We start from the raw sequence: 24,906 nt of genomic DNA, 5'->3' as shown, positions 1-24,906 counted from the left end.
GAAAATCAATGCTAGATATTGTAATTTGGGACATGAACAGAGTACATATTGTAATTTGGGCCATCAACAAAAAAAGAATGTCTTAAAAATGATTCAGTGCTGATTTGCTCTGTCGCCAAATTCCGCAAACGCAGATTTGCTCCAAAATCATTATTTTCATGCTTTCTTTAGTTCCACTTAAACAAAATTTTTCCCAAGAAAAAGATTTGTTTTCAAACGCAAAACAAGAAAACTCCTATCTGGAGTCACTTGTTCCCTTCCAATTGAAAAAGTAGCTTAAACTGAATGAATGACAATTAAAATTCACTTTTTTCGCCATTTTCACAAAAAAACGAAAAAAAAATCCCAGAAACTTTAGAAAATCAAATTCTTAAAGTTGGCATCTGTTTCTGATCATTGGCGAAAGACGGGGAAAACAGATTTAGTATAAATACAATCTATTAGTTTGGTGTCATGTAGGGCGTGGTGCTGCGGTAAGGGTTTGAAAGCGCTGAACTTTCATAAAATGGGCGCCAAATATTTACGTATATGCCAATATAAACATAAACCGACTAATGTCAGAAGAACTGCTCGCGAACGACAGGCGGATGTAAAAATATTTCAATCCACTGGGATTGGAACCATTGACCTCCTTCTTCATAGCCATATGCACTGCCCACTGTGCTTTTTGGCCCTAATTTTTGCTATGCTGCAACGGACTTTATATTAGCAACAAGCTTTACATCGGAGTGAGAGCAATAGAGATCCCTCAAAAATGAAGAACGAAAGCGTGAAAAAGTCACTTGAGAAGTCAAAGAATGTTCTAGAAGAAAAGCGCAAAATGGTCAAACGAAAAATTTGCATGAAAAAAAAGACGAACGCGTTCACAATAATTCCTATGAACTTTGTTCAGGAGCAATTAACAATCAATTCACTGTATACACAAGCGTTGATTAATTTAGACGAATTGTTGTGCTTATTTTTTGGGCGTTGTCTCAGCGTCGTTTCTACAAATTTTCAGGCGTTTAATTAACGCCACCCAAATTTGCAGTTTTGACACTAATAAAGCTCAACTTACTATTTTTAGTGCTAATTCAAGGCTTCTCCAGTAATGTTTCAAGGCTAACTCAGCAAATTTTACCTCCACAGAATAATAGACAGAACTTACAGAAACTGAAATAAACTTTTAAATTACAGTTTTCACACTAATCTCTTCATTTTTATACTGTATTGATTTTTCTTGGTATTTAAGCATATATTTCTTTGTGTTGACTGCATAAAGTATAGAGTTAAAAACACATTACAGTCTGCTTGACAACACGACAGGAGCGCCAATTGGTGCAAAATTGCACTCGATTGTAAAAAAAGATCACGCTATATTTATACATGTTTTCTTTACCCATGTGAAGTGCACTGACATTCGAGACTTTGAGAACGTTAACAAAATGAGCAGCAAGAAAATTCACGTATAATTCAAACGAGTAGAATGCGAAATCGGATTACAACTATTTACTTGAATATTTAGAGCAAGAAAACTTTAATGTGAAAAACACTAATGAAGTTTTCACAATCGTAGTTCACAATCTTAACGGTGTTCTACACAACCCCCCCCCCCCCCGTAGAGCACCTTTTGTGAACAACAATGTTGTCAAGTAGACTGTTATGGAGAAAAACTCTCAACGAATTACTATTTTGACACTAATAAAGCTCAACTTACTATTTTTAGTGCTAATTCAAAGCTTCTCCAGTAATGTTTCAAGGCTAACTCAGCAAATTTTACCTCCACAGAATAATAGACAGAACTTACAGAAACTGAAATAAACTTTTAAATTACAGTTTTCACACTAATCTCTTCATTTTTATACTGTATTGATTTTTCTTGGTATTTAAGCATATATTTCTTTGTGTTGACTGCATAAAGTATAGAGTTAAAAACACATTACAGTCTGCTTGACAACACGACAGGAGCGCCAATTGGTGCAAAATTGCACTCGATTGTAAAAAAAGATCACGCTATATTTATACATGTTTTCTTTATTACCCATGTGAAGTGCACTGACATTCGAGACTTTGAGAAGGTTAACAAAATGAGCACGAAGAGAACTCAAGTATAATTCAAACGAGTAAAATGTGAAATCGGGTTACAACTATTTACTTGAATAATTAGAGCAAGAAAACTTTAATGTGAAAAACACTAATGAAGTTTTCACAATCGTAGTTCACAATCTTATCGAACAACAATGTTGTCAAGTAGACTGTTATGGAGAAAAACTCTCAACGAATTACTAAACAGATTAAAATTAACATTGCAAATTTGGAATTTTTTCCAAAAGGTTTTTATTTGCGCTGAAATTGTGTTTCAGTGGTAAATTAGCGCTGTCTATTTAATAAGAAGCGCCGAAAAAGTGCTGAAATTGTTTCTGGAAATTGTGCTGAATAAAGTGCATGGAAAATTTTGACGTGGCACTGCAAATATTTTAAGAAATACTGATTAAGAACAGAAAACTTTTTGTAGAAATGACAAATTGGCCATTCATTTCCAAAATTCAGCGCGTTTGAGCCGGTCGTCAAATTTTTGGGACTTCTCAGAGGTTTTAATTTCTCTTGCATCGAGAAATGAGCAAAAATAGCACCAACGCCTCGACCCGGGCAAAAGCAATGTTGGTCTTGAACGCTCTGATCAGAAGTCACCAAGGTCTTGGAAGATCTGATTACAGCTTTGGAGCAACCCAAAAGTAGTATTCACTAACTTAATGTACTGCTAAAGAATTAACTTAAAGGACTCGAACCTACTTTTTACCTACCGTTTCACCAATGCTATGCTGAAATAGTAACTATAGCATGCCAGATCGCGGTTCTGCAGTTAGTAGGTTCGAGTCCCCCAAGCTAATCGGGCCGGTACAGCATTACGTGGCAAGAGTCCTTTGTTGCTATTCACAATGAAAAATGGTTAACGTTATGGTCATATATATGGTTGCCAAGAAACCATGCACTTGAATTGTTTTCAAAGTTTCAACAGGTACTTTTCACCACCAAAATATGTCAGAGGCACTTAATTCACGCTTTTTCAGCCTAAATTTGAAATTTCGTATGGTCAGGTATATGGTTGCCAAGATTTATTTATGGTGGTCAACCCGGGTTATGTTAGTCGATGGGTTATTTTAATTTGAAAAGTTGTTAACTATCGAGGTTCGTAACCCCTGACAACAGCGACAGAGCGGACAAGTGTAACAAAGAGTGTCGATGTTAAAACATTGTCAATGAAAATAGTGGCAAGCTCGATTAATTTCACTAGAGAAAATGTACTTTTGCCACGTAATGAGGCAACTTTGCTCTGGTTTGGGACTGTTTTGTTTGTGGGTTAATTGGTGCCCTAAAATTCTCAATCCCACAACCAGGGTAGGATTTTAATACTAAATTATCGGCAAGGCCAATTGGAACGCTCGAGTTGGTCGATATTTAGAACACATTTTTGATTGCTGAAATCTTTTTTTCCAATGATTTTTGCTGCTAAATTTTTCAGAGGTATCACCTGAGCTTATTAAGCACAAAAATAAGTAACCGTCACCTTTTCAGAAGAGAAGCCACAAAACAGGAAGCATTTTGGGAAAATATTCAATCAGTTTTTTTTATGATGCTTCAATATTTATCAGCCAAAATAAACAACACATACAGCCAATTGAACAGAAAACAATCAAAAATCATTTGCAGTTATCAATATTAACAATATTATCAATATTGCAGTTATTAACAGTTATTAACAGTTATTAACACTTTAACTAACCATTAAACAGTTTATGAGCAGTAATAAGATACCGAATATTATGAAAACAGATTAATCAGGCCATAGTCACTCAGTCATTTGTTCACAAAACATCACGCAAAGACAGTTGAAACAGCAAAGATTGATCAGGAGTTGTTACGTAACACAGTTAGGTCAATCAGAACAAGAAATACAAAAATTACGTAATCATACACAGGAGCATTACATAATAGCTTTAGAGGCATACTTACTCTTTGGTTTCTTTGTATCTGTTCATGGCTGTTTGCCAGCTAAGGAAAACAAGCCACGGTCAGTCAGAATTCTCCAGTTTGTTTGTTAGTTTTGCTAATTACGTCATGGTAGGTCATGATGTTCGACGTTCTGATTCAGTTCCCGATTTTGAATGGATAGATTTGAGGTTTAGGCAGGTAATGGATATGATCACAAATCCCAAATAGAGGTCTTAATATCTGATTAAGTCTTCTGCTGTTTTTAAGATTTTCATTAAATCTTCTGCTGTTTTTTTAGATTCTGATTAAATCTGCTGTTTTTTTTCTGCCTTTTCGGGTTTGTCTTAACATAATTTCTTGTACCCCCACCCCAATTATAGTAGTTTTATTATATATCAAATTTGCAAATATTAAAAATTTTTCATCGTCTAAAGTCAAATTTGGCACTATTTGCGAACCTTTAAAAAATCAAGAATTGAGAAAAGTTGAATTGAAGAACAGCTCTCTTCACGCCCTAGATTTTAAAAAGTTCTAACGTCACACTTGTATTTTGCAAAAAAATGTGGCTATTGAAGTTTAGTTTATAAATTATTGGGAAAGTCGTACAGATCTTGCTGATTAGAGGGACACTCGCAAAAATTGCTTTGCAAAATTTGCAGACTTGTCATTATGTTTGGACTAAGGTAGAAAAAATTAGGCAGATCTTTACTCAGGAGAAATAGCTTTGTCACCATAAATCTGCTAGAGATAAATGGGATACACCAGATCTGGTCATCTGGTATCTCCTTCAAGTACAAAAAATGTCTCACAATTTCAGACAAAATGATAAGAAACAGATTTCTCAGCTCTGTTTAAGTACTTAATTTAAAAGTAGCCTCAGAAGCTTCAGTAATGAAATTTGTGGCAGTTTTACAGAGAGCACGAGAGATAAAAAAACTTTTGCTCAACATTTTGTTAGTTACCAAACGTTTAGAAATATAATGCCAAGTAGCGGCCATGTTTTTTGAACAGTCAATATTCATTTGAGCTAACATTTTTCTATTTGTTTTTCTGATAATTTTTGTACCACGCTTCACTCAGTTTTCGAGAAACAAAGAAATCTTTTGTTGAAAATTTCTTTGAAAATTAAGGGGAACATACTTCTTAAGATCTAAGAGCAAAAATAAGCCTTTGAGACAATACAAACACTCCAAAATAAATTCAATGTAATAAAAAGATGATGCTCTTGATTCATAAAAGTTTCAAGCAAAAAAATGTATCAAAATGTTCTGTTTACCCGCAAACAATCTACGTGATAAAAATTGATCCATGAGGTCAAAAAAGTGAAATTACTAGCTCAGGTGCCTTTCATCGTGAGATACTGCAAACAATTTTCTACCAGAACTTCTTTTACGAAGTATTAACATTTTCTCGCAAAAACTTCCTGCAATAACAATTTACTCAATGAAAAACTTGTTCATCAGACAAAAGAAGTTCAGAAAAAGAGTTGGTAGCATGATACTGAAAAAGAGAGTTCTGAGACGATTTAGCTCTGATTTAATTTTTTTAAAACTTTTTATCACAGTTCAAAGGAAAATTGTTTACGGTTTGCAATTCTCTTATCTAGTTTTGCAAGGCAAAGTTCTGTTTAATAAAAAAAATACATAAATAATCATGCCAATTGCAGGCCATATATTTCTTTTTATCGTACACAACCTATACAATAAATTGTGTACAATGCATTTAAACAACAAGAAATTTAAGCTGAAATTTATCAAAATTAATACAGCAACAGTTTTCTGGTCTCTCGATCTGTCAACGGTGTTTTTTTCAATTATTTCAAGCAGCATATCATCATTACTGTCTACAAGACGCAATTAGAGAATATTTGGAGCTATTGTATTCCTCCCCCAGCTTAGTGGGCATATATCTTTTACGCTACCCAGACGCACGTGCTATATTTTACATAGTAACGTGTTGTTTAACACATTATCGCAATTGGAGGACAAAAAATGGAGGGCAACTGGAGGGCAAAATTTTACGTCTAGGCAATCGGTTGTAAGTAAGGATCAAAACCCCTAACTTATATCCTGGGTCTTAACTGCTTTAACGGATTACGTTTACTTGCACGTTTTTTTTCCACGGTCTTAAAAGCAAGAAAACAATCTCATTACTTATGTTTTGACAAATTCCTCTGCCGTGACAAAACGCAAAACGCAATTCGTAATGTGAAAACGCCTACGAATAATAGCAAAAAATCTTCTAAGTGTTTTTCAACCCCCCGCCTCCCTCATGAATAATGCTCCAGTAATTTGAGGACAAGTTTATCAACATTTTAGTGCCAAAAATTCTGTTTTAGTGTTTGTGTTGCATACCTCTATCTTTTATTATCTTTTTAATGAGAAATTGATCTGTTTGACGGATTTTACGTGATTTAAACCGGGAACAACATTTTATTGCAATTTTTGCCTCATGAAAACTCATTTATTGCAATTTTTGCCACATTCTTCAAACTCTTTTCCATCTTTTTCTGAAATTCTTTGAAATTCTTTTGATAACGTGTATTAATTGCGTTTTGAAATTCTGATAACGTGTAATAATTGCAGTAAGTTGCCGAACATCGGAAACAAAAAACATCTATCAGGTTCTGCTGACACACAGTCATATGAAACTGAAATTTTGACCACCGGGAGAAAAGAAACACATTCAATATGCAGTCGAAATACGAAGTACTTTAAACGAACTGATTCCCCCAATAAAATTGTTCACCCGAACGAAACATTGCCATCAATTAACAAAACCGTGCTGAAATTTCAGAAGAAACTCTTTGTCAAACTATTAGAAATTTAAATGATTTATTCTAACAAACGACCAAATTAAAATTTCACTGACAATAAATCTATCAACAAAAGTTATGTAATATTTTGTTCACTAAGTTGTAAAGTTTTGTTGAAGATAATTCTGAAACTAATGTTGAAAAAGCAGCCTAGTGTTAGAATAAATTTATTGATAACTCGATCAGTCTACATAACGATCGCTTACTTTCTTTTTGCTGTTTTCTCCTGTTGTGAAGTGACACTGCGATCACCGCCCATTGTTGTTGGTCCAACTACAGCTGTAAACAAAACAATAAATTCACTTTGTTCACATTGAAATTAAATTTCTTAAATTAGTGTCAGTTCGTGCATTTTTTCTCAAATAAAGTCAAATTTTCAGAGGGCAGAGGTCATAAATTTTATTGGCTCTATTTAAACCAATAAATATTTTTAAAATAGTGTGAAAACAGATAATTTTTGTGAAAAATGGTTCTTCATTAAAAGTGTAGGAAACGTGACTTGATTATGGGGTTCAGATTGTTATTAGTTGGAAAGAATACACACAACCCTAATTTAACTAAATAGACTATTAGCATCTATATTTCACACCTTACCCTTTCTTGGAGCTGAAGTAAAACAACATTTTCAATACTCTAACCTCACCGATACCTTGGTTAATGACCCCAAAAGCCGTATTAGCAAATATATGATTAACCTTTTTTTACTAAAAGCTAACACATGTTAAGCCATATGAAATTAGAGCATTAAAATGAACCAGAAGGATAGTTTAAGTGCGTGTGCACATAAAGTTCCAAGTTCCAATTCATATTTAGTTAAGGTTACCCAATACCATTTTACTGAACCTGTCATTTTATCCAATGCCATTTTACCCAATGTCAATTTTAATTTACCCCATTGTTAAAATCACCAGAATGACTATTTAGGCGATTATATAGTTAAATGGCACGTGGGACTCTTCATATGAAACAATTACAACCGAGCATGGGATTATATTAACTATTTAGGTTTTTTAAATAACCCTTGTAATAGTGGCTGCTAATTTTATTCGGATAATTGAACGAAAAGATCAAAGAGCGAAGGATAAAATGGCATTGGGTAAAGCGGCAGGTTGATTAAAATGGCAATGTTTATAATGACTGAAACAAACATTAGTTAAAATTAGTAATTAAACAGTTTTCACCCACAACTTGAAAAACAATAAGAATAACAATTCGGTCTTCTTTTCTAAATTAAGACAAAATTCAATTTCTCAAAACTTTAGCAACTGTTTATATTATTATCCCTAAATTGATGTTATTTTTTAATATTAAAAATGTTGTAAATTTATTATCATAATCGGGGCTGTATCCAGAATATATCCGAATTGTCCACAACCTCGAAAATGATAAAGTAAACCAATCGCTGTGTTATCGCTCTTGGTTTACCGATTAGTGCGTATAAGTCTCAGTTAAATTACTAATGTGGTTAAATAAGTTATTAATTCACCAAGTTATGTATACAGTTAGAAAACCCGTTCCAATCTAATAATATTTAAAATATAAAGCTACAATATTGAACATCTATAAAAGGCTCTTCGTTCTCAAATCAGCGGGGATAGCTGGAACTTATGAGCTATACTAAGTTTGGCTTACCAGTTTAGTTTCATGACGGTCGGATTAGATTTTAGAAAAAAAAACTAAAGTTTAGTCTGAGAGCTTGTTTGTGAGGAGAATGTGCGGAAGTAAGTAGAGTTTTACAAGTCAGAAATTTGGCTATTTTTTAACAGTTTTTCTGCCAACTGATTTTCAGGATTCTCGGTGTGTTCCGTTTTTTCAATTCAGAAATTTCTCTCTCTCCACTTCGTTTCGAGAGAGAACCATCTGCGCCACGTCAGATGGTTGACGACATCTGACGTTGCGGGATGAAAATAACACACCATTTGGTGATTCAGTATTTATTCACCAAGTTTGATGTTTGTTTTAAGTGGCAGTTGGTTCTCCAGTAGCTGCTTCTTTTATGTTTGTGGTAGAAAGTACCATATGGTGCAAGAACCACGGAGCCAAAGTTTTCAAGTGTGACTCAACTCTAACTCAACTTTTTGTGAACTTGGAAGGTTTTAAAAGTGAACTAGAAAGGTGTTTCTACGGTTACATTATCAAAATACTGGAGTATAAAAAATGTAACTTCTTTAATCAATTCAGATAACACTCTTTTTGTATAAGTCACGACCGGCCACCAAAAACCTTGGGTAGTTGGAAAAAATTAATTTTCATTGTAATTGAAAGAAATGTTTGAATTGCAAACAAAACACATCTATCTGATTATGAACTACTGAAATAAAAACTCTCCACTCAAAGTAGTTTAAAGTTACAAATATAATAGCCGTGAAGACAAGCTTGTCCTAATTTTATTAACATCATTGATAGCAGCTGTGCTATTTGCGAAATTGTTCTATTGTACTGTTTTTTAGCAATTTTTGAAAAATTCTCATTCTTCAAGTAAATAACTGGTAGTCTTGTGATTACTAGTTGCACATCCAGGCTTTCATTCTTTATCAGGAAATTATAGAAACAAATAAAAGCAATCAGGGAATTATTTCAAGAGTCACCTTAAAGAAAAACTATCATATGTTTGCAACTTACATAGTTAAAGTTTCTCGTTATGTTAATCAAAAATTTGTCCCTATATTCCTTATTGCATTTTTTTCTGCTTTGTTTTTGTTTAAATCAATTTTGCTTCAGATACTTAACTAGGTGCCTTAGTTGTAAATTTGTGTTCAATTTGAAGCAACAAAAACTGCCGATGAAGTCAAGCGTAGTAATATTGCATCAAAATAATTTCTCAAAAAATAAGCAAAGCAGGCAAAGCAAAGTTTCAGCCTCCCAATTTTGAAGAGAAAATTTTAAGTCTAACGGAGAACGACTGTTTTCTGAGATTTTTTTGTTTTTGTTTTTTTTTGTTTTTGATAGCGGTCCAATGCTAATTTGTTGAGACATTCTTGCAAATTGTAGTCAGCTGCTAAGATCTTTAGAGATTAGGGCTACTTAAGTTAAGAATGCTTCATTTGTTTTGAAATCTTACGAAGACCTACAGGGTGTCCTAGAAAAGTAACCAAAGTTAGTACAGCGGAGTACAAAGCAATATATTGTTTTCCTACAGTTTTTATCTATGTGTTTTTAGTGTGTTTTGTCTTGATATGCTCAAACAAACAGTCCACGTGTGAATGATAGGTGTCAGGTGATGATATACACAATGTAGCAGAAAAAGTTGAATGGCCAAGTTGATAAACCTCGATTATATATTAATTGTCCTGGCCACGCACTCCAGAGTGGTAAGCCGGCACTCCGACTTATCTTTGGTTGAAAGTATACAAAGTAATGGAGCTGCTTATGTTGTGACTCGTATTTGTGATTTATGTACCGGACACAAGTACGGTTATAGTCGTAAGTGTGAGACACACCCATTCTTGTTAGCTTACTCACGAGGTTTGGTAAAAGTTTTCACTTCACATAAAAACTCAAACTCCGTGCCCTTTGAAATGGGCATCCGGCCCGAGCGGACAGATGAAAAAAGTATTAGTCAAATAAATTCTTTACATTGACTGAATGACGATCCGCGTTTACAAAAAATCTAAAGTTCTCTTAATGTTTTTCAAAAATAGTTTTACCACTTTTTGTCAAACTTTTGCTTATCTTTCAGCACTTTTTCGGTTCTTAACTTACCTCAACAAGCATCGTTGATTCAGAACTTAGAGTATGAGGTTGGTCACTAGTAAAAGGCACAGGAAGTAGAACGTACACCTCGGTTATAGTAACTTGAGTTCATGAAGCGTACGAGGATACCTAACATACCCACGTTTTCTTAAAAAAACAATTAGACAGATTGCCCAAATTTCAATTCGAAGAATTTTCAATGAATAAATAAAAACGAGACCTAAAAAAACTACAAATGGATTATGAAAACTATTTAGAAAAAAATTAGAACATACCCGGCAGATTGCCGGAAAATAGCCGCCGTTGAGGCGCTTGTTGCACATCGAGATTGAAACAGAAAGAAATAAATTGATCAAATTTTTTTTCTGTTTTTTTTTAGTGTCAAAAGGTGTTCAAATTTGGCGTGCAGTTGCAGATGGATTCTAAATCTATAATTAATTAAGCTTCTAAACTGAAAGCTAATAAGCTTAATACCAATGTCAGCTAGCAATAACACTAATGAAATTTGATAACCAAATTCTCAATGACTTTATGACCGGGCTTCATCGGTTTACCCCGTTTCTTTTGATTTTGACCTTTTGACTTTGACAGTATTCACCACGCAGCGTAATTGAATGCACCAACAGTGGGTGCAGTAAGTCAGAAGTAAAAGGTGGTAATCGTGACTTATGTAAAACGGAAAACGTGATCAAAAGGTAAAGCGAATTTTAAAATAGGAAAACGCCTAAATAATAGCCGTTAAGAAGCTGACGGCGGCTATTATTAAGCTGATCCAATTTAGGCAGCCTAAATATTTGAACACTGGACTACTGATTTTTGACGTATCGAGTTGTTAATTTACAGTTACAACTTAATCATTCAAAAACAGAATGTATTATCTTGAACCGGCAAAAACGAAAGCGATAGAAACAATTTGAATTTGCCGATATCATGAATATTGAAACTTTTAAAAAAATTTTCTCGAAAAATGGAATTTGGAAAGAAAGTTTACGATAGTCAAGATGAGTTCCCCTACTGTTTCAAGATTGAGAGAGGACAACCTAATGTAAATTGTTTATACGATAAGCGTGACATAGCCAGAGATGCCCATTATTTGAGAGCTTTTGACCATTTGGTGTATTGGTAGGCACACCAATATTGCAAGTGAAAGATAAAGATTGCGCTTACATTACTTGCGCACACGAATATTACACTTGCTGCAGTTTCCTTAAATTTAAAACCATTATGTCCAAAAAGATTATTATTGGTTTCAAATATTTTGTCAAGTTTATTGCTTTTTCCTTACATTCATGCTGACTTAAATTATCAAGATGATTCTTCCTCTCATATCTGTATCTTCTTATAGACAACGGATAGATTTGTAATCATTTTTATACTTAATTACAACTAATAAAAAAATAAAGTGTTCTTCTTTAAAACCAGTAGTCTTATGCGATTAACTTTCACGAAGCGTACGTGATTTTGTTCGAATTTTCAATTCAGATTTTTAATGGATAGTATTTATGGACATCTGCATTATTTAACCATTTTTGACTGCATCAGACCGTACAAAAATACCATCCCCTGAAGTACCAATTTTTCTTACGGGTATACTGACAGACTCTCATTCACTCTCAGTTACCGGTTCAGTACTGACAGTCTCCGATTCAGTGCTGATTTTTAACACCAACAGACTATGCATGTTTAAAGCCACATTAATACTAACTGATGCTCTGTTTAGGACTGTCTTGATTGATTTTGAGACGATTTGCGGCTGTAATTGCGGCACCATTTTGATTGTTCACACCCCCACTGCCCCCGATTGCCCCGTAACCACCCATATTTGTAGCTCCCCCTCCTTCTGCATGTGTAGTTTTCCTCCCCATTGTCTTGACTGTGTCTGTTATAGTTTTGGCACCCATTTGATTTGTATTCCCTATTGTGGTCACTTCTCGCACTTTGAGAACTGGTGTTTTGGATTCCATCGTGCGTAGTACCTGGACAAAGGATAAACAATGCATTGGGATTGCCAGTTCGATTGCAAAGTATGAAAAGTTGGATCTATTCTTGCAAAGTATGAAAAACAAGTGAGTCCCGATATTTCACCAAGAAAAAAATTCTAAACAAGGGAAAGTTATAGCTAGAAACTTTTAACAAACTTTTAAAAATTTGAAATTTTTGAAAACATTTTCTCTGAGTTTAAAATTCGATGCGGTGAATTTTTGTAAATGCGGTGAATTTTGCGGTGAATTTTTGCAAGGAATGCAGTGAAATGCGGTGAAATTTTTATTGTCACCGCATTCACCGCAATCACCGCATTTCTTACAAAAATTTACCCAAAAACCTCGACCCGGGTAGTCTAATTTACGTTTAAAGTACCTTGAGTTTAGTTTGTCTTTCGCTGCGTTTTGAGAGTCGTTTGGCGACTCTGTATATCTGAATGTATAGTACGATGATGATGAAGAGAGGCACCCAAAAGGACATCACAGCTATCGCCACATTCAGGGTCACGTTCTCCTGATAGGGCACATAGCACGCGCTGTCTGGTACTGGGGGAGTCCCCGCTAAAACAAAGAGGCACATCTTTTGCCTTTTGCTCCTAACCCGAACCCCTACCCCCTCCTCCCCCAGCAGTTATATGCTTGCTACAGTTATAGGGCATTTGCCATTACATTGTAAACCACTATGTAAAAATAAGGCATGTGCGTCTGGGGTGGAGGTGGGTGGGTGGGGGGGGGGGGGGGGGTTGGAGTTGGGGGTACAAACGAAAAAGATTGAAATTGGTATAGTATTTGTTATTTAAATTTACTAAGGTTCAAAATACTCGTCCATTTCCCGCAGTAATTTTTCCTGAACTAACCGAATCAGTTTGTTAATGAAAAATACCATATCTAGTTGAAAATCTTTAGGACAAGCGGAGCACATTTATGAAATAAAATGAACGAAGTAAAAAGTGGTCATACGCAAAATTGATCGAGATCAAGAACGCACTAATCAATTTGAAGGAAGTCCACCATGGTCTGATTATGGGTCTGGACTTAAGCTCTGGATGGGCATGATCAAACGACATTTCGGTAGAAACAGTCCGATCGAGAGCAATTTTGAACGAAGACTTCGACGGCGTGCATCATGTTCCTCAAGTTTTTATCTATGTAGTCAATCAAAGAAAATGTCTTACACAAATTAAATTGTGAAAACTTGGTATCATTTGACCCAAGACTCATCGTTAAATGGCATTGGAGTTGATTTAGAGAACTGTAAAATTTAAAAAGTAGTGTATCAGGTTAAACTTGGATTGTTGTGCAATCAATTTAATCCAATTTTTTTTGTGCAAGTTTTAGACTTAAATCAATTTTTTGTCTTGCAAGTTTTCAGTCAAGGCTCAAACCAAAATGACCAGCCTTGAACAGGAAAGATAGAACAATGAAAGATGCATTGGCAAACAGCAAATTGTAGCACATCAGCTTATTTTGGCCACCCGATTGGGTGAATTTTTTTTTCCATTCTGCAAATGTGCCAAAAAATGGTAAATTAGAAACAATTATGAAGTGCAATACTTATAATTACTGTTTTCTAAAAGCGTCGTCTGAATTATTCATTGCGCGTAAAACAAGAACTGCCAAGAAGTGACTAGGACTCGAGTAGGACTTGACTAGAGTTCTAAACCAAAACCAGAGTTGGCAAAGCTTGACTTGAAATGAAAAGTCATCAGAACCAGTTTTTTAACCGTTAAGATTTCCATTTCACAGGACAATTTTTGATCAAAAGCAGAATCTTGTTCCAGAGTAGCAACAAGCGGCAGGAGTTCAAAATCATACAAATATAACGTCCACTTCAGGCGATGTGTGAAATTTTGAGCTCTCCCAATTATTTTTTTGTTCTATCTCTTATTAGAACAAAAGAAAAAATTTGGAGAACGGAGAAAACATATCAAAAATGAACGTGTTTTTCGTACGTTATTAAACACCTGTCACTTGTTAATACTCTCGACGAGTTTCACTTCCTGATGAAAAATTGCTCCGTGGAAGAGAAATGTTAACAAACCAGTATGGGTGACTTCTGATTTCACGTCAATCTTTGCCAACTCTGATTCTAAAAATAGACAAGAGATGCTAAAGGGAGTGACATTGTTTTCTATTTGAATAGAACTATAGTCTTTCTCATAATAACTCCAATACTAAGGTTCATAATAGGTATAGTTCCACAAATACCGAAAATATACCATAGAGGAGGTTGTAATAAGAAAACCTCAACAACTTTTACGTCAACTTTTTTAAGATATAGAAATGAACATTTAGTTAAATACAGTACCTGTTAAAAATCGATGTCCAGTTTTATTATATGTAATACGCTAAATTTTCAAACTTATGAATAAAAAAAATTATCTGAAATTGAAGGCAGCCTACTACGCCTCAAAAACTAAATTCAAAGAAATAATTTTTAGTTAGAACTGTTTTAAAAGACATAAAAAAGGAAGACTCGGTAATAAGCGTTTACGCATAGTGTTCAGACCCAGCTCAAATTTTTGATTTTATTGTCTACCAATTGAGGTAGGAAAAAAATTCAAAAGTGCACATAAAATTTTTTAATTGGAGAATTATTGGTTAAGAACTAATTAGTTTTAAGTCCAATGAAAGAATTAATTAACTACATCGGCATTGGAGAGCCGATCATACCTGCTCTTAATAAAACTACGGGACAAGACAAGCAACAAAAAAACAAAATACCGATTCCCGTCTAACACAAAAAGTATTTCTTCATACCTTTTTTAAAAAATCCTGAACAAAGTCAAAATAATCAGTTAAAAACTCAGCTAAAAAATCAACCTGTACTTCATACGAAAGCAGAAGAAATAACTTTTACTTAATCAGACTTTTCAGCAACTCAAGAAGAAATTGAATAAAAAGAGGCAAAGTAAACCACCAGCTGTCAACTACAAACAATAGATAGAGTCGTATGTAACCCCATCGGAACCATTGGTAGCATTCGTTAGAATACCCGCTCTTAATAAAACTACGGGACAGGACAAGCAACAAAAAAAACAAAATGCCGATTCCCGTCTAACACAAAAAGTATTTCTTTATGCTTTTTTAAAAAATCATTAACAAAGTCACAATAATCAGTTAAAAACTCATCTAAAAAATCAACCTGTACTTCATCCGAAAGCAGAAGAAATAACCTTTAAATAATCGGACTTTTCAACAAGTCAAGAAGAAATTGAATAAAAAGAGGCAAAGTAAACCACCAGCTGTCAACTACAAACAATAGATAGAGTCGTATGTAACTCCATTGGAACCGTTGGTAGCATTCGTTAGAATACCCGCTCTTAATAAAACTACGGGACAGGACAAGCAACAAAAAAAAACAAAATGCCGATTCCCGTCTAACACAAAAAGTATTTCATTATGCTTTTTTAAAAAATCATTAAAAAAGTCCCAATAATCAGTTAAAAACTCAGCTAAAAAATCAACCTGTACTTCATACGAAAGCAGAAGAAATAACTTTTACTTAATCAGACTTTTCAGCAACTCAAGAAGAAATTGAATAAAAAGAGGCAAAGTAAACCACCAGCTGTCAACTACAAACAATAGATAGAGTCGTATGTAACCCCATCGGAACCATTGGTAGCATTCGTTAGAATACCCGCTCTTAATAAAACTACGGGACAGGACAAGCAACAAAAAAAACAAAATGCCGATTCCCGTCTAACACAAAAAGTATTTCATTATGCTTTTTTAAAAAATCATTAAAAAAGTCACAATAATCAGTTAAAAACTCATCTAAAAAATCAACCTGTACTTCATCCGAAAGCAGAAGAAATAACCTTTAAATAATCGGACTTTTCAACAAGTCAAGAAGAAATTGAATAAAAAGAGGCAAAGTAAACCACCAGCTGTCAACTACAAACAATAGATAGAGTCGTATGTAACTCCATTGGAACCGTTGGTAGCATTCGTTAGAATACCCGCTCTTAATAAAACTACGGGACAGGACAAGCAACAAAAAAAAACAAAATGCCGATTCCCGTCTAACACAAAAAGTATTTCTTTATGCTTTTTTAAAAAATCATTAACAAAGTCACAATAATCAGTTAAAAACTCATCTAAAAAATCAACCTGTACTTCATCCGAAAGCAGAAGAAATAACCTTTAAATAATCGGACTTTTCAACAAGTCAAGAAGAAATTGAATAAAAAGAGGCAAAGTTAACCACCAGCCGTCAACTACAAACAATAGATAGAGTCGTATGTAACTCCATCGGAACCGTTGGTAGCATTCGTTAGACACTGTTTCAATGGAATCATATTATTTTTGATTGTCAGAAACCACGGAGATACCAAACCCAGCCTTGATGAAGTATTTGCGTTCAATAATAACAGCTACGTTTGTTTATCAAAATGGATACTTTGGCAACAAAATCATTATATCAAAAATGAAAGATTTTCTGTGCAATTCGATTGTTTATGTTGGTTGGCAAGAAATCAACAAATTTGGTGTTCCAGAAAAATTTTAAAAGAAACAAAATTCCAAATTAAAAAGAAAATGGGCCGAAGAAATGTTTGAAACATTTGGTGCCGTTTTTCATGGAAAAAAGGCTGAATTTTGAAAAAAACGTTTTAAATCTCAAATTGTCAGATAAAAAAAGTCTCGATTCCTCTTCTGGCTCTTGAGGCGAAACTAATGTTAACAAAATCAACAGATTTCATCAAAACTAACGATAAATTGAGCAATAATTCCGTAAAAAGTGAACAAAAGCAACGGACATCATTCCAATGTTCACAAATCTTTGAAACTCCATAACTCAGAAAAAAAAAAAAATTAAAAAATCTTCTTTATTCCATGTTCCACGCTGTGCGAGCTTTCTAATGATACCAATCACAACTCTCTTCGATGAATAAATCGATCGACCAGAATTGACTGAACCAAAAAACATATTTGGGTAAATAGTTCCCCTCCTCCCACTAAAGTCGGTCGGATCCATTAGATTTTTAATGACGAAAAAGTTCTGAATAAAAATTGGACAATAAGAGGAGTTGCATTGACTGAAATTGTTTGAGAGTCAAGAACAACGAACCACATTTAAACTTTGATTGAGAATCCAAAATCTTTCCGAAATGTTGGCAACGAATTGGGAGCGGTTTCATTTTCCCTGAGAACAATATTTTTTTTCAGTTCATAATCCGGGAATGCTTTCCTTTTCCCTGAGAACATTTTTTTTTATTTCATAAGCCGTTATTTCATAAGCTGCGTTTCTACATTTCTAACAGTATATTTAGTTCTACAAGTTGAGAATAGTTCTCACATTTATATAATATAATAAATTTGTAGAAATTTCAATAATGGACGATCATATTCAATCGAGCCAGTTCGCCAAAAATGCCACGTGTAAGCATCATTCTCAAATTTACAGCAAAACGAAACGGAACTCAAAAGTTCTACTATCAGTGAGCTGTTTCCTTCGTCAGACGCTTTATGAAGGGAAGTTTGCTAAATTTTTATTATTCGATTTTGTATTGGAAAATTTCCTGACCAGCAACATAGTTTTAATGAAAATTTATTGTACCAAGAATTTAATGACCTCTTGATTTTAGTCTTAGCAGGTAAGGTAAGTCTGGAATTTTTGTTTCATTCGTAAAAGAGAAAGGATCATTAAACCCTTAATGGCTGTTAATAGCACACCTAACGCCTTTCTAATTAAATTACCTTTGAAGTGAACAACTAGCTACGACCATAAAACAGATTGCTTCTTTGATCTTAAATTCATCAAATTATCCCTTTTCTTCTCTCCCACTTTTTATAATCCCTTCCTTCTTATAAAGGGACATTTCGACTGATCACAGCCGTAAATAGTCAATTCCTACAAAAATCCCACTTCCAGGTTTTCCTTAATTTACGGCGCAAAATTTCGCACATGAAGCGTGAAAAAATTGATCCATAAAATTTTGCACAAGAATTCTTAATTTGATCACCATAAAATTTGAAGTGTTCTATAAATTTTCTTAAAAAATCTTATATTAAATTACAAGACGTAATTTGAATGCTTAACCATATTGCGTAGATACAAGCTGTATAAAATTGCTCATTTAGGTACAAAATGATTTCTGGTCGAATTCAATTAAGTCAATTGTAGTCAAGAACAAGTTTAGTTTGCGTATAAGTCTGAGCTGACATAATCGCTGGGATAACCTCTGAGAGGCTTCAAGTTTTATTGGAAAGGCGATTTAGAATCACCGCCCTCAACTTAAAAAACAATCCAACAGGAAGAGACTGTAAAATTGAGAGTTTTCAAGTAACATCAAACAAAAGGAACAACTACGACTTAAGAGTTAGTGTGTTTTGAGAACTTCATTTGAATTTAAAAGGCTGCCTTTTTGCAACAAAAAAGCAACGCTCATATTTTCTAATCCCAGCACGCAAATATTACGAAAAAAAAACAGTACAACAAACTGAACAAATTAGTTGTGCGTGATCCATTTTTGGAACTATTTTAGCCCAGAATGGCACATTATGAGTTGTTACATAATGATACGTGCAAATGCAAAGTGCGCGTGATGTGATAGAAGGGCGCTTTAAATGATTGTTATACATAGAGGGGGTGGGGGTGGGGGGGGGGGGGGGGGTGGCTAAACATCATGACTCAACATGCTTAGCATTAATAAAAAACAGTATCCATATTTGAGAGCCTATGAACTACAGTTCTCGAAACTTGAGGTGCTATTGTGCGGTAAAAGCAACATTTGGCAATTTTTACAACTAACTCAGTGAAGTATACATACTGCAACATAAACTTGAAAAATTCAGGCCTCGAAAAAATGCCCCATCTTTGTATCTTTTCACGATTACTTTGCGATCGCCGAAAATGATTAACTTGAAGGTTCTTAAATTCTGACGAAAGCAAAGCAACAAAAAAGTTGCCGTTTGTGAAACAATTTCTTGTAATTAAAGGAACAAGCTCTTCCGGAGGATGAAGAGACAACATAGGTTAAAGTCCCAGACTGAAGCTACATCTGATCAGACCGACTTGGGTCGCACAGAGGGGTCATCGTGCGACCCGAATTATAGGGTCGCGAAAGCGTTACGGTAGCACGATAGTCTGGACAATGGTCGAAATTGGGTCTGATCAAAAACCCAAAAACCCGTAGTTCTTGAAATTTTAAAGCATAAAAGCAGTCAACGGCATTCAATTTCATCAAACTGGAGCAGATTTTATATTATTCTAACTCACGTGTAACTTTTTAATTAAAATTGATTAAAATCAAATATTGATATGGACAAAAATAATGAAAACCAAAACGGTGTAACATTTTATTTGTTCCTTAGTTGTGAACAGATATCTGATTGAGTGCTTAGGTGACCACATTGGATATATTGGCTAGTGAAGAAGCCCACTGGAGTTTGAAAATAAACGGGTAACAATTCTTCATATGATCACAAAAAACTATTCTTTATGCAATTACGATATTTTTTTAGTGAAAATTACTGTATTTTCATCGTAGCAATTAATAAACAGAAAAAAAGAGTTAACACGTTACAGGCAGCCAGTCTTCGATTTCAAATGTTTTCACACAAACTTGCTTGATATGAATCGATTAATCATTGTTCAATATGCAAAATACAATGTTATTTTGGCTGGTAAAGTTTTTCAAACTTATCCCTACATTTCAAACAGTTATGGATTAATTTTAATTTGAAAAATTGAGACTGATAAATTCTGAGAAAGAAAATTTGAACAATAGCAAGTTCTATTTTCTAATTATTTTAGATATCTGCAAAATATTTTGAACAAAACGGGTCAGTATAAGCAACAGAACAAATTGACTTTGAAAGAGGAAAAAAACAGAACGTTTTCAGAATTGAAAAACTACTAAATGTCCTGAGTAACTGTTTAAAAAGTCACTTTGTGGAACCAACTGATAAAGAGAGGCATCAATTGCATGGTTTTTTTTATATTTAAGTGCTTTTTTCTCAAAAAAATGTTTGTCTCATTTTCAACAGTTCCTATAAATAGAAAAGTAGCAGACTTTGTATTAGATCCTTAAAGGGAATTGAAATTTGGGTATCTTCATTTCACTTGAAAAATAATATTAGATTTAAATAAACAACGCTGTTATAGTAATTAAGATCATTCCCATTTAAAAAATTTACTTCGGAAACTAAATAAAAGATATTTTTATCTAATTGTTTATTTTGCTAAAATTTTTAACAACAAAAGTTTATCAAATGCGCAACGTTAAATTGATTGCATTGCAATAAATTTCAAGTTTTGAAATGCCACTTACTAACAAATCGTTCTTAAATTAATGAGCATATTGATTTTATTTCCGGAAGTTGGTGACAGAGTAAATCAGCACTGAATAAGTCTAACAACATGATGCTTTTTTGGCTGGCGGGTACTCTGTTGATGTTCTAATTATTATATACAACGTTTAAATTGTATGCGATGCGAACTTCCGCGTGCACTTTTGACTCATTTTATTTCAGTAGCAAGTAATCACTAAGGTAAATGGGCTTTGTGGTAACTACCTAGTATCTAAATTAAGAAAAAAAATCTTTTAAGCAACATTTGTAAGCTTGACATTGTGCTGCTCCGACTTATTTCGGCACAAGAGTAGGTTTTCAGACTCCGCAGATTTTAGCCGGGATGAACTCAAGGACCCCAATCAAATCATAATGGAGATAAACTGCGCATAAAGAAACAATATGTTCTTGATATTCAATATTTCGTAACTGACTTTGGTTTTTATTATTGCAAAAAGTCGTTTCAAATGCTCTGAAACTCAGGTCTGGGTTGAAGAGTTATTAATTTATTCTTGCTAAATTACTATTTCCTGTTTCACTTTTTAACCAAATTATTCATGGGGAAAGGGGATAGTTGGATTACTTTTGAAATATTCTCCATAATTCAAAAGTGCATTTGTAATTTTTATTACGACACGGTGTGAAAATGTTTTTTGAACCGACTTTTATGTGAAATACAGATCTGGATTACAGTTAGCCCTGTAGCATGTTTCTTCTTTTGCTGCTTAACTTTTGAAAGTGATGAATTCGGATATTTTCTAAGAAAATGAAGCGCTTAAAAGGGCGTAAAATTCAGCTATAGTTAATTTGAAATGTTGTGATTTAAACTAGTGATTAGAAGAAACCAAATAAATTTTGAGTTCAGTCATTTTTGTCACTTTTTGATAGCAGGCGTTGCTACCTGCATGCGTTTCAATGCATATTTTAAAATGATAAAATGATGCTACTGTATATTCGCACGTTGAAGTAATTTCAAAGTAGTTCAAATATCTTTTTATACATAAAAAGAATATTCGACTATTATTTATCGAGCTTACTTTTCTTTTTCACAAACAGGCATGTTTTGATTTTGAAAAACAACAAAACAACCAAATAGATTTTTTGAAGTACTGAATCAAATTGCATGACAATAACTCTGCACTCTGAATTTCAATTGTCTTGAGTTCCGTTTTGAAACATTTGATTGTTTTTTGTGTCCTGTCTTTTGATGGTACGTGATTGGAAATTTATTATTCATAACTTTGTTCGGTTTCAAATTGAGTTTCAATTATCGCACTACAGTTCATAAGCATCTTAACAAGTAAAAACACCTGGTTTAGAAGAATGTTTGCGCTTGCAAGGTTGACATTTGATCAGAGGCTCTTAAATTTCTTTATTTTTCGGACTAAAAACGAATAAACTTCTCAGGTCAATTGCAACTCTGAAATGATACTCGTTAGCAGCTATAAGCAATTTCTTCCGTTTATTCGATAACATTAGGTTAATCTTCGTTATGAATAAGATATCTCGTATGGCTGCTTTTCTAGATCCTTGCGAATGCGACATTTTTCTTTCGATGACGTTAAATAGATATCAGAGCTGTTTGTCATTTTAATCAAACCGTTGAGGCATTTATAGCCCCCCTTCATAAATATTAGCCACTAGTCCTATTATTCTATTAAATTAGAGCTCTCTATTTGTCATAATTGGGAAACAGGAATGAAATTGGCCTGAAACAGTATAGAGCAACGCCATTATACTATACTGAACTCTGTGGCCGTCATAGCCTTTTAAGATGCCAACTTGTTACATAAAATTATGAGGTTAAAGTTTCACTTAAGTCACGATTACCGAGCTCCTCAAAATCGAGGCAGTTGGTTGCATTTTTATTGTTAAAATGTTATTTTCGCAGCACAGTTTTTACATATATCAAACTAATTCAATACATACAGCAAACTATACACTAACAATTTTCCATTGAACACTCTAAAATTTTCTCGAGTGAATCATGCAAAAATTTGTGTTTTTACCAGATTTCTCAGGTAAAATCGGACAGACAATTTTAGGCTCATTTACACGAGAAATCGTGTAAACTTACACGATTTTCTCGGACTTTACTTTACGATTTTTTAAGTCAGAAAAGCTGTCAAATCTAATTTTGGGTGTCGTTACTAAAGATTTCACTCAAACCAGACTAAATGTTCATAAAACTCATAAATCACAACCGTATTGATTTAATTTCTTTGATGAAACCATCAATGAAACCAGGAGAACAACTGAACGGAAAAATTCCCCGAAAGTTCTTGTAAAAAATTGTAAATATTCTCATACGCTAATTCACACGAAAAATTTTTAACTTTTGATCTCGCAAGGAAAAATCGTGTACCATCACATGAAAATGTTTTAGAGTGAAAACTTAAAATTTTGAAGTCTTGGGTTTCAAACTTCTACAAAAAAGATAACTGCCTGCATTTAATAAATATCTAAATTTGAACACACATCATACCAAAGTCATGATGTCAGCAAAACGAAAGAAAGCAATAAAATTGATCACAAAAAAGTCGCAACTATAAAATATTTTATAGTTTGATAGAAAAAAGTATATTTTTAACACTAATTTCTAAGAGGTTTCCAAGTTAAATATTAATATCAGTGAAAAAAGGGAGCAATTAACTAAACTGCATTTTACAAAAAACTCTGTATTTTCAAACTTTATAAGGTGAAACCAATCAATTAGTATCGACAGGATTTTTAACAAGATAATTACAGCAATGATTACCAGGTCAATAATCGTTGCTCTTTTTTGAATAACATCTCCTCTAATTTAGCGTGATAAGCATTTTCATTCGATTGAACGAATATTATTTGTATATCTTTTTCAGATTCATTTTGTTTCACAGAAGTTAAGGTCTAAATTTGTTTTGGTTAATTAGAAAACAATTAGGCGTCAAAAATTAAAATTACGCTAGCCTAGTGGAGCCACTACCATTACAACTGGCGTTCAACGTGTATTACGAGCGTCTACCGGTACCAAAAAAATAGTTGCAAAGAATGTGGCTGGTGCTTCTCATCGTTTTTGTTACGCACGACGTGCGAAGCGCTTAAATTTTGTTTAAGTAGTTTCCACACGCAAATTAAAAAACCTGAATTGGAAAACAGTTCCAAAATCAATTATTAGTATTTGCGCTCAGCGGTAATGGCAATTCGCAAAAAATTAACTTTTTAAGTTAAACAATACCAAAGTGAAGCGAAGTGTACCGGCAGATTTGACGAAGAAACTGTTTTGAACAATGATTACTAAAATGAGGGATTATACTGCAATTGGGTAAAATCTAATTACAGCAATTTTGTGAATGGTTTCCCCAAAAATTAATTCGCGGCGGAAAGCGATTCCACTTTTTCAATTTTTAGTGACTGATATTTCCATATAGGGCACCGCCTTTTCATTCGCAAATTGTGTTTGTACGTTTCACACGTACAATGTATCAAGATAGAACATGTGAAATCTGGATACAAAATTTAGTAATTTTACACAGAGATTTGGCACCGGTAGAGGCTAGTAATTTGACTGAATAAATTGGGAAGGAGGTTGATTCAAGTTCTATATGTAGTTTATTTTGCAAAAAAATTCCTGGAAACTTATTATAATTAGAACCGTAAATGGCAGCTTTGTAATTGAAGCAATATCAGAAAACAAAAAAGTTTTTTTATAAGCCACATTTGGTCAATTCTACGATTGCTAAGGCGCCATATATGGTTCGTTCTGTGGTCAGTAACTTAAGTCAACCGGGGTTGGACAAATTTCAACTTAGTGTGAAAAAGTAAATTAAAAACAACAAACCTTGTAAACTGCAGATCTTATTGCGTACTTTGAAAGAAATGGTTTTGAGAATGAATGTCTACGGAACAATTTGAGCAAAGAGGCAGGTTGTTTAGATTGTTTAAAGGTAGAAAATGCAGGAATAGCAGCGAGGGGTACGAGATCGGAAAGTTATCTTGCAAGATCTTGCAAGATTCTTGCAAAGAATCAAAGATCTCCCATAAGTAATTAAAATCCCAGATCCATCATATATGTCTAACAAATTGCAAAACCGATTTTTGTGGGAAAAGAGCTTCCTCCTTTGCAAAACAAAAACTAGAGATGTTTCGACATGTGAAAACAAGTTGCAT

General features: G+C 33.8%; 1 protein-coding gene across 1 annotated transcript in view; it reads right to left on the bottom strand.

The window, feature by feature from the left end:
• Positions 1-24,906, bottom strand: part of LOC142337978 (muscarinic acetylcholine receptor M2-like) — a 115,154-nt gene that overhangs the window by 11,214 nt on the left and 79,034 nt on the right. The window contains exons 5-8 of the mRNA XM_075387612.1: positions 12,839-13,023; positions 12,186-12,456; positions 6,994-7,066; positions 3,994-4,032 (exon numbers count right to left, since the gene is read on the bottom strand). Of these exons, the coding sequence (XP_075243727.1) occupies positions 3,994-4,032; positions 6,994-7,066; positions 12,186-12,456; positions 12,839-13,023 (568 nt within the window). The remainder of the gene's footprint in view (positions 1-3,993; positions 4,033-6,993; positions 7,067-12,185; positions 12,457-12,838; positions 13,024-24,906) is intronic.

This window comes from Convolutriloba macropyga, chromosome 4 (assembly GCF_964194025.1).
Source record: "Convolutriloba macropyga chromosome 4, txConMacr16.3, whole genome shotgun sequence".
NCBI classification, from domain to species: Eukaryota; Metazoa; Xenacoelomorpha; order Acoela; family Convolutidae; genus Convolutriloba; species Convolutriloba macropyga.
The sequence above is the reverse complement of the archived record's forward strand: the minus strand, read 5'-3'. Positions and strand labels throughout refer to the sequence as shown.